Source organism: Spinacia oleracea, chromosome 1, assembly GCF_020520425.1.
Source record: "Spinacia oleracea cultivar Varoflay chromosome 1, BTI_SOV_V1, whole genome shotgun sequence".
Lineage (NCBI taxonomy): Eukaryota > Viridiplantae > Streptophyta > Magnoliopsida > Caryophyllales > Amaranthaceae > Spinacia > Spinacia oleracea.
This window is the reverse complement of record NC_079487.1, coordinates 16,733,175-16,744,742: the sequence shown is the minus strand read 5'-3', so window position 1 is coordinate 16,744,742 and position 11,568 is coordinate 16,733,175. Positions and strand designations below refer to the sequence as shown.

The 11,568-nt window shown below is 36.5% G+C and overlaps 1 protein-coding gene across 1 annotated transcript; it reads right to left on the bottom strand.

The window, feature by feature from the left end:
• Window positions 1-9,431: 9,431 nt before the first annotated feature.
• Window positions 9,432-9,911, bottom strand: LOC110777810 (uncharacterized). Its single transcript, XM_021982401.1, has one exon. It carries the CDS (start codon window positions 9,909-9,911, stop codon window positions 9,432-9,434), a length of 480 nt encoding a protein of 159 aa, XP_021838093.1.
• Between the last annotated feature and the right edge of the window lie 1,657 nt (window positions 9,912-11,568).

Sequence of the window (11,568 nt, the reverse complement as noted above, 5' to 3'; positions counted from 1 at the left end):
AGTGCTATTTGTGCATTGTGTGGGCGTCTTTGCACGCGTTAATGGCTAACCCCGAGTTCTAGCTTTGCCAAAACCATTAGCCTACAACTAGAAAACCTTACCCCTAGGAGCATCATTCAAACCTCATGCATCTAAAATCGCCGATTTAGGGTCTTCTAGGAGTGCCACTCCATTTGATTCAAAACCCCTAAACACGCCTCACACACAAATGCCAAATTCAAAAATTCAATCCAACGACGTCATAATGCCGGATTTCCGAGTCAAATTTCCAAATCCAAGTTTCAAAAAATCCAACGGCGTCATAGTGCCGGATTTCTGAGTCAAATTTCCAAATCCAAGTTTCAAAAAATCCAACGGCGTTATAATGACGAATTTCCGAGTCAAAATTCCAAATCCAAGTTTCAAAAAAATCCAAACAACGTCGTAATGCCGGATTTTCAAGTCAAGCCTTCAAGTCCAAGTCCTATGTTCAAAATCCCAAGTTCAAATGTCCAAATCCATGATGGTGTGATGCCGGATTTTTAAATTCCAAATTCCTATTCAAAACCCTTCAAAAATCAAGCTCCAATCCCAATTTTAAATGCCCTAAACCCATGGCGGCATAATGCCGGGTTTTCAAGTTCAAAATTTTCAAAACCTTCAAATTCATATCTCCAAGGTCTCATCTTCTATACAAAATCTTCCCTTTCCGAATTCAAAATTAAATTTCCAAATCAAGCTCAATTTTCAAATTCAATTTCAAGTTACAAGGATCCTTGCCTATCATTACTCTCAAATACAAATTCAAAAACATTTCCATTAGGTTGAAAATCCCTAGAAATAATACAAAATTCAAAAACATTTCCAACGGGTTGAAAATCCCTAGAAATAATACAAATTCCTAAAACATTTCCAAAGGGTTGAAAATCCCTAGAAATAATACAAATTCCAAAAACATTTCCAATGGGTTGAAAATCCCTAGAAATAATACAAATTCCAAAAAACATTTCCATTGGGTTGAAAATCCCTAGAAATAATGAAAATTCCAAAAACATTTCCAATGGGTTGAAAATCCCTAGAAATAATACAAAGTTCCTAAAACATTTTCATCGGGTTGAAAATCCTTAGAAATAATACAAAATTCAAAAACATTTCCATTGGGTTGAAATCCTTAGAAATAATACAATCAAAAACATTTCCAACGGGTTGAAAATCCCTAGAAATAATACAAAATTCAAAAACATTTCCATTGGGTTGAAAATTCCTAGAAAGAATACAAATTCAATTTCCGAATGTGTTGAAATCCCCCTAAAATATTCCAAGTTCTATTGTTGGGTTGAAATTCCCCTGAAATATTTCAAGTTCTATTGATGGGTTGAAATCTCCCTAAAATATTCTAAGTTCTACTGTTGGGTTGAAACCCCCCTAAATATTCCAGTTCTATTGTTGGGTTGAAATTCCCCTGAAAATATTTCAAGCTCTATTGTCGGGTTGAAATTCCCCTGAAATATTCCAAGCCCAAATGTTGGGTTGAAACTCCCTCTTAAATACTTCAAATTATTATTCAAAAGAATGTATATTTCACTTAATACAAAAGAATGAAGCTCCTTTACAAACATTTCCAACGGGTTGCAAATCCCGATACAAGTACAAAGTCGATTGGGTTGAAATTCCTCTGAAACATTTCCAACGGGTTGTATATCCCGATACAAATTCAAATTTTGAAAGGGTTGAAACTCCCCATAACAATACAAGTACGATGTCCAAAATCCCGAATCTTCGGAGTGACACTTAAAGTCAGTTTAGGTCTCATTCATCTGCATGCATATCATATCATGTGTCGGGAAGTCCAAGTTCTAAAGTCATGTCGTGTCGTGCATTTCTGAAGGAACCAAAGGATCTTGTGGGTTCTCCCAAAAGGAGAGAGATTGAAGATAGCTCCATCAGTCATTGCCTCCCTTATAGCCGGCATCAAACATGCAGCATGTTCGTTTTCAGGAAATCAAACTTCAAATCCCTCTCAAGAACCAATGGCAATCGTTGATCAGATTGCCCAGCTGATGGCCACCGTAGCCAGTATCAATACCAATATGGAGCTTATGGGTAACCGCCTGGGTGCCATGGAACAAGATGCAGTTCCAGGTTATCTTACTAAGAAGATCAAAATCATGGTCAACTAGGTAACTAAAAAGGAAAACTACTTTGACACCTCGATGGAAGATAATCTCAAGGGGAAGGTCAATTTTCCCGATAAGTTCTCTACCAATGATATCCCTAAATTCAAGTCAACAGACAACCCTAAATACCATCTCAAGAACTTCAGAGCCACCATGGAAATCAAGGGGGTTGATCATGACCTGTACCCTGTAGTGTTCCCTATGTCCTTGGAACCAATTTGCCAGAAGTGTTACTACTCCCTCAAAGATCATGAGACTAGTACCTGGGATATTGTAGCTCAGGCCTTCATGGAACAATACAAGATGAACATACAATTGCAAACAACTCTCCGAGAGCTAGAAGTGCTTAGACAGGGGCACCAGAAGGGTTTTACCACCTATCTCAACCGGTGGAGGGAAATGACTTCTCAAATGATAACTCGGCCTTCTGAAAGGGAATTGGTCAAGATCTTCATCGTCAGTCTTTTGCCAAAGTAAAATACCCACATGAAGTATCTAGGTCTGGAAAGCTTTAAGAGGACTTCTGACATTGGGGTCGACATTGAGGACGATCTCATGAAAGCACCCACGACACCAACTCCATAAGCTGAAAAATGGAAGGGTAAAAAGGCTGAAGCAGCATCCAAGGTCCACGAGGTCAACGCTTTAGAAGCTCCTCGGGGTTTGTTCCAAAAGTCAAGCAATTTCAACCAAAGCAACCCTAATCAGCGCAACTTCCATTGCAGGCCCCAAAGGGTTTGGGTATGTCCTATTCAGATGTTTTGACCGGTTGGTAGAGAAAAACCTGATTACTCTATCAGTCCAACAGAGGATCCTCCAGTTGACAAAAGATCCAAAATCTGGGACCCGAACGCCTATTGCAAGTTCCATCAGGGGAATGGGCATGACATTGAAAACTGTTTCAAGCTTAAGCATCTAATACAAACATGGTAGACAACAAGACCCTACCTTTGCCTCCGGGATCCAAGCAACCACCATCGGTCATAGCCATCTCCCAGGATTGCGGAAATGAGGAAGATTACTTCCCATGTAACTTATTTTCTACGATGTACAAGTTATCTTTCGAACTAGTGGTCCCAAACTCCCACCATTTGATGCCATACCTTCAAGATTGGGTGATCCCCAAGCCTCGGGTAACCTCTGACATCTAAGTGAACATTTGTCCTCTTTCAACCCTCAAGGCCATAGGCTTCACAGAGTACGATTTGATGCTAACCATGGAGCAAACAATCAAGCTTCATGGTGTTACATACAAAATTCTAGGGGTCCTACCGCAACCAAGCTGAGTTCATGGTCATTGACATACCGGCTGATTATGATGTTTTATTCGGAGAATCCTGGCTCGAGGAGCTACTAGACGGTCCTTCCTGCTTCACACCCAAAGGCTTCAACTACAAGAGCACCCTCATCAAACAAACACTGGCTATGCGCCAAGGAGAGGATGTATCAATACTTAACTATTACTATCGGTGGACTGACCTTGCTTATGAAATCCGACTTGGGTTGCCAGAAAGAAGATTTGTCAGAATGTTCCTCCGGAGTCTCAACAGTGCAAGCAAGAGCCGCTTCGCTGCATTTCCATACAGTTCCTGGCACCAAGTTTGGGATCAAGCTTCGAAGATATATGTCAATAACCTCTTCTAGTACAATGATGATGATGAGGACATCTGTGAATATCCTGATAAATACATTTATGATTAGTTATATTCAAGTCCAGAGTCTGTCTTTCAATTTTCAAGTCCTAGTGATGAGTCAAAGAGTCTAGGGTTAGAATCTTGCAACATTTAAGTGCCCTTAGAGGCCGAACTTCAAGTCAAAAATGCCGATATAATGATTGCTAATTTCAATAATACTTCAATTTCCTCCTACTCCTCAAGTCCAACTTCACAACAAATTTCTAATTCAAACAACTTTTCTTCTCAAGAAACTGACCTTTAAATCTTAAAAGCTATTGAAAATCAGAAAGCAGGGCGCCCATAAGTGAGGAAACAAAAAAGTTACCCTTTTTAACAGCAGTGATCCAAAACTAGTTCATATTGGTTTAACTCTATCGCAAGCAGAGCGGGATGATCTGGTCAAAATACTTTCAGAGTACATAGACGTCTTCGCATTGTCCTATCATAATATTCTAGGGGTTGGTCTACGATTCCCCTCATTCCAGGTTCAAAGCCCATTAAGCAGAAACTCCGTCGCATGAAACCGGATGTTTCCCTTAAAATTCAAGAAGAGGTCTCTAAGGAGCTAGAGGCTGGGTTTATTCGAGAGTCCAAGTATCCAGAATGGATTGCGAATGTCGTCCCAGTTTCGAAATTTGGATGGCAAATTTCGAATGTGTGTCGATTACAGAGATCTTAACAGGCCAGCCCTAAAGACGGTTTTCCACTTTCACACATCGACATTTTGGTCGACAACACAACAAATCATGCCTTACTCTCTTTTATGGACGGGTATGCAGGCTACGATCAGATTCCTATGGTAGAGGAAGACATGGAGGAAACAACATTCATCACTCAGTGGGTACATATTGCTACACAGTTATGCCGTTCGGACTGAAGAACGCAGGGGCTACTTATCATAGAACAACCACAACCATCATGAGTGACATGATTTACAAGGAAATCGAGGTGTATATCGATGACATGATCGTCAAGTCCAAAGAGCGTCATGAACATACAACAGTGCTTCGAAAATTCTTCAACAGACTCAGCCAATATAATATGAGTTTCAATCCTAAAAAATGTGCATTCGGGGTAACGTCAGGCAAGTTTCTCGGGTATGTCATCAGTTCTCGGGGCATCGAGGCTGGCCCTTCCAAAATAAAGGCCATTCTAAATATGAAACCGCTAGCAAATGAAAAACAAATTCATGGGTTCCTTGGCAAATTACAATACATCAGCAGATTCATCTCAAAGCTCACCATGATTTGTGAGCCAATGTTTCGAAAACTCCGCAAGAGTGAGCCTAAGGTATGGGACGAAGACTGTCAACATGCATTTGACACCATCAAGGGATATATTTCAAATCCGCCAGTGTTAAAGCCGAAATACCGAGTATCCAATTCAGGCTTTATCTTACAACGACTAACTCAGTAGTTGGGGCCATGCTCGCCCAAGAAATCGACGGCAAAGAAAATGCCGTGTACCTTTTGAGCAAGAAGCTACTCGACTACGAAACCAGATATACTCAACTCGAAAGGCTCGGTATCACCTTGGTTTGGGCCACAAAGAAAGTCAGACACTACATTCTCTCCCATACAGTGCATGTAATTTGCAAAGCAGATCCTCTCAAGTTCTTATTCCAAAAACCGGCTCTCAACGGACGGCTATCCAGATGGTTGTTTATGATTGCTGAATTTGATCTGATATACATCCCTCAAAAGTCTATCAAGGGTTCATCGGTCTCTAATTTCCTGGATGATTGTCCTATAGAGGCAGAGGAAGAAAGTTACGACCTACCCGATGAGCAAATTCTAATGACAAGTGACGACAGTTGGTCGTTACACTTTGACGGTGCTTCCAATCAATGTGGATGCGGTGTCGGGGTAATCCTAATAGCACATCACGGAACTCACACTCCAATATATTCAAAGCTATAATTCAATCTAACAAACAATGGAGCCGAGTACGAAGCCTGCATTATGGGCCTGGAAGCCGCCATATCATTGGGTGTCCAGAAACTTCGAGTGTACGGGGACTCTTCCCTAATCATCAACCAGATCTCTGGAAAATGGAAGATCAAGAGTGAAAGTTTGGCCCGAGGATGACAAACCTTGATTTTCAGACATTCTAAGGTACCTACAAACTTTCGAATATCCCCCATATTTTTCAAGCAAGAATCAAAGGGCTTTGCGTCTCCTGTAACACCCCCAAATTTCTCTCTTTTTTTTTAAACCAACATTTATTTTAATAAAACCAACATGGAGAGAAACTTAGGAGTATTACGCCACATGATTACGTTAAAGGCTAATTAACTCAACTAATGCAGCGGAATAACTCAATACTTTTTTTTATTGAATAATAACAATCGAAATAATAATAGTGTATATTGAATAAACCCTTGAAATTAAAATACTAAAATCTGAGCTCACAAATGAAACCAACTTAGAAAAATAAATCCTAACTAGTGAACTCTTCATTAATCCCGTATGCAAGCATGTCACATCATCACATCAAGTTCCTGAAAGCTGCTCACCAAAAGGTGAACAGGGCCAAGCCTAAACAAATAGGAAATACGGGTTAGCAAAAGCTAAGTACGAATATATGCAAGACATGTAAAACATTTATATATATTCAAACATACTTTCACAAACCATTTAATTCAAACTTGCTTAATTGAAATCATAGAATATTCATTTTCCAAAATTAGAAACTTTCCATAAATAGTAACTTTCCAAAAGTATAAACATTTCAAGATTTAAGATTCCCAAAATAGAAACTTTCCAAAATTAGAAACATTCCATGAAAAGAAATATTCCAAATATATAAACTTTCCAAATATAACAATATTCCAAAAGTAGAAACTTTCCAAAAAAAATAGATTCCAATTAGAATATGGAAATCAAAACACCTCTTCTTATCTCCCCTTCCTTCCTAAATGTGCACACCCCCAAGCTAGTATTCCATCACAAATCTATACATTGGGGTACTAACCAAATAATAGTCAACAAGTGACCCTCGACTTACAAACCAAGTGATGCGTATGAACATAAAAGTTCCATGAAATCCATTCCACCTTGAGACTTTATAAAAGTATAATAATGTCATGAAAGACCATCCAGCTCCAACCATATGATAAACCAACAATCATCCTTTTATTTAATCAAACGTATTTTTAAAGAAAACAACGTATTTTGAAATAAAGATTTATAACTCATCAAAACCAAACAAACTATTTCAAACACAACTTGAACAAATCCATCATCATATTAAAATCAAGAAAAATATTTAACCTTTCAAAAATCCTCAAACAATTTTCACAAATCCAGAAACAATTCAAAATCACTAATTCACAATTTTCAATTTGAAAACAATTAATAATTCGAAGTTAATAAGCAAACCATACATAGATTTCAATCTATAACAATCTAGCCACATACACGTACCTTGATTAAAGAACACCTCACACAAAGATTAGTTTGATCCTGCTACGGATCACTCACGAGTTCCTAACAATTAATAAATAAAACCCTAATTAATTCATGATTAAACAATTAAATTAATTAAAATAAATCTAATGGACTTAAATTTAATTCATGAGTTATGCATTCATAATAACAGTATTATAAATCAAAATTTCGAACTCATGGTTTAAAAATACTCTTTTAAAAATTACGGCATTAATTTAGAAGATTTTAAATAGTAAAAACTGACCGTAAAAGAAAAGGCTTTGAAAACAATTGGGGTGTGGAAGTCACGACACCAAAAGGTAGACGTCGGCGGCGAGGAGTGCACGACGGGGGTGTCTTAGTGGTGGTATAAGGGTTTTAGGTAAGAAGGTTTAGAGCCAAAGAGGGAGAAGAAGTTTAAGAGCGGGCTTGGGAAAACTCTCAACTTTTGGTGTGAGGAATTATGAATGAATTAGGGGGTATTTATAGGTGTAGGGTTAGGGTTAGGGTTAGGGTTATAATGGAACCCTAAGGGGTATGGCCGTGGTTGGTGTTCAAGCTATGATAGGATTCTGAATCTAGTCATGATTTTGGTGATATTCGATTTAGAGTAAAATTGTTTAAAATAGAAATACAAAAGATAAAATCACGAAATTTTAAACAGAGGCTTGAATGATTAATTCAGATTTATCCTGAAATTTTCAGAATTTTTTTCAAATAATTCGGATTTTTAGGGAATTTTGAATTGGTAAAACTCTTTAAATCCAATTTTAACTAGAATTATCTTATTTTTCCAAAATAAATCCGAAATATATTTTCATAAATATCTTATCATATAAGACTGATTTTATAAAATACTAAACATAATTTTCGGATTTATAAAATAATTTTGAGTTGATTAAAACTTTTTTTCTCCAAAATTGATTCCTAATAGAATTAGGAATTAATAAAATCCAAAAAATAATTTAAATTCAGTTTTGAAAATAATATTCCCTCCAAGACATTTGAATATTTTCCCTCCAAAATATTTGAATATTTTTCCCTCCAAAATAATTTAATATCAAATATATATTAAAAAAATGCATAAAATGATTAATAAATTAAAATGCCTAAAAATATGGGGTATTACAGTCTACCCCCCTTAAAAGAAAATTCGTCCCGAAACTTAGGACAAAATACCACACTAATATTCCGAAAACGGAAATATCTCAACTTTATCGACTCTTTTAGAAAGAAGAAGATGCTAATGCACATGCATAAAATAGATCAAATTTGCTAAAACTTTACAAAATCACACTAAAAATGGGTAAAAGCGCGAAACTCTATCGCATTCTACCCCCCTTAAAAAGAAAGTTACGATCCCGTAACTCGCCTATTAAATTTTGAAAACTGAAACTCTTTGAATGAATGTGATGCCCTACTATTACAATAAAAGTTTAGCTAGCAAGTAGATCATAAATAGAAAAAGTACCAGCTTCTACTTCATACGCGTTTTCAGCTTCACGATGATTCATAACGAACAATTGTCCCTTCAATTGGGTGGCGTTATTCCCACCTCCAAGTTTGGTGTTGTTGATTCCATCCTGCTGGCTTAATCCTTGTTGATTTGAGTGTGACTTTTTCCCATTCTGGCCTAGGTTATATGTTGATTCCCCAAATGCTTTCTTGTAGCATTCAAACTCACGATGCCCTTGCTTCTTACAGAAATAACAAGTAACTAGGTTTCCCTCACAATCTTTTCCTGGATGGTTATTCTCACACTTTTTACAAAAGTAGTTCCTTTTAGGCTTATACTCGTTCCCGTTACTTCCATTTTCATAATTTCCCTTCCATTTTTGGGTGATATTGCGATTCTCTTCCCTATTTTGGTTAAAATTCCCTTCCCTCTTTCCATGGTTAAAATCCCCATCCAGCTTAGGTTTCTTCTCATTCCCTTGGAAGTTTCCATTTCCCTTCCTCTTTTCACCAGAATTTCCATCAAGCTCTCTTCCTTTAATCCCATATAGGTGAGCTGCACGACCATAAACATCATCTAAGGATTCAAAGTTAACTCCCCCAAGCTTCCCTTGCAAAGTCAAAGTTAACCCTTGCTCAAACCTTTGAGCTTTTATGGCTTCAGTTGGGACTATTTCAGGTGTAAACCTCATTAGCTCTATGAACTTGGTGTAATATTAATTCACAGTCATGGTGCCCATTCTAAGGGTTGTAAATTCTAGGCATTTATGCTTCTTTAGGTAGGGAGGGTAAAACTTAGCTCTCAAAGCTTCTTTCATGGTTTCCCAATCAAAATCAGGTTTGGCCATTAAGTCTTTCTTTCGTTGTGACCACCATAGGTCAGCTTCTTCCCTTAGATAGTACGCAGCATTATTGATTTTTAGATGCTCAGGGCAATTGATAGCATCAAAAAGTTTGTCAAATTCTCTAAACCAGTTTTCTAGATTTGCAGGGTCTTCCTTTCCATCATAGGTAGGTGGTTTACTAGTTGCTACTTTCTTAAAGACATCACCAAAGTTTTCAATATTACTATTGCGAGTTACCTGAGTTGTCATAGCTTGAGTCAAGTTCTGAGCTATTTCAGTTAGGCACCTAATCGCCGTTCCGACTTTCCCTGATCTCTTCCTTCCCCGATTACGGATTATCCCTCTCTCCATCTTGCCTGGATAAAGGTGTACTAATAGAAAATTTGCAACTAAAACCTAAATTTAAAAATAATGCAATTAGAATAGGAAAATTTGGTAATATTAATCCAACCTTTGGCCGATTTTCTTTTATTAATCCCACCTACGACAAATTTTTTAATAATCCCACCTTTACTACCCGACGACTTTTATTGGGCTTAAGTGGCCGGTAATCGGTGAAAAAGTCAACGAGATGGTGATGAAATTGATGATGATGACTGAATATATCGAGAGAGAGTACTGCCATGTAGAGAAATAATGCCGCTTACAACAGTTTTATGACCTGTTGGGCCCAATAAAAGTTGTTGGGTAATAAAGGTGGGATTATTAAAAAATATGTCGTAGGTGGGCTTAATAAAAGAAAATCGGTCAAAGGTTGGATTAATATTACCAAATTTTCCATTAGAATATTGCAACACTTTAGTACATCAAAATCATAACAAAGTACAAGACAATTTACAATTTTCACCAAATTCCATAAAGAAAAAAAATATCTCGACCAATTCCAAATAAAGGAAACTCATCATCATTAGAAGGTTAAAATTGTCACCAAACTCCTTCCATGTACATAATTAATTAAGTAAACCATTATGCACAAAAATTCACATAAATTGCGACTAGTGTCACGAAAAAAATTTATTTATTTATTTTTGAAGAAAATTCGGACCTATCACCTAATGCAGGAAATTCATCATGTAATTCTAGTAAAGGCATAAATTAATTTATTAAATAGACTTTGAACAAATTCTTTTGCTCTTTTTCTAAAATTTGTATAAGTTCAAGTCCTCGATTTTTAGTGTGAATACATCAAAACAACATCTTCCCAGGTAGTTAGAGAATTATACACAGCGTCGGTATTAGCTCCTCTTATTCAACCTAGACAGAAGACATTACGAGTGATGGATTCACACCAATCATCTTTTCTCAAAAAATAGGAAAATAGTTTTTAATGAAAATATAACTTTCTTTGAAAATAGATTTTCATGCTTAGAATGCGAAACTCTATCATAATACCCCTTAAATTCTACCCTTACTCTCAAATTTATTTATAAATTTTTAGTCCTAGGTTCTTTCATGGCTAAACTGATACCATTTTGTAACACCCCCAAATTTCTCTTTTTTTTTTTTAAACCAACATTTATTTTAATAAAACCAACATGGAGAGAAACTTAGGAGTATTACGCCACGTGATTACGTTAAAGGCTAATTAACTCAACTAATGCAGCGGAATAACTCAATACTTTTTTTTATTGAATAATAACAATCGAAATAATAATAGTGTATATTGAATAAACCCTTGAAATTAAAATACTAAAATCTGAACTCACAAATGAAACCAACTTAGAAAAATAAATCCTAACTAGTGAACTCTTCATTAATCCCGTATGCAAGCATGTCACATCATCACATCAAGTTCCTGAAAGCTGCTCACCAAAAGGTGAACAGGGCCAAACCAAAACAAATAGGAAATACGGGTTAGCAAAAGCTAAGTACGAATATATGCAAGACATGTAAAACATTTATATATATTTAAACATACTTTCACGAACCATTTGATTCAAACTTGCTTAATTGAAATCATAGAATATTCATTTTCCAAAATTAGAAACTTTCCATAAATAGTAACTTT

Coding starts and splice junctions, on each gene's coding strand:
- LOC110777810 (XM_021982401.1), bottom strand. CDS start 9,911: ATGGAGAGAGGGATAATCCGTAATCGGGGAAGGAAGAGATCAGGGAAA.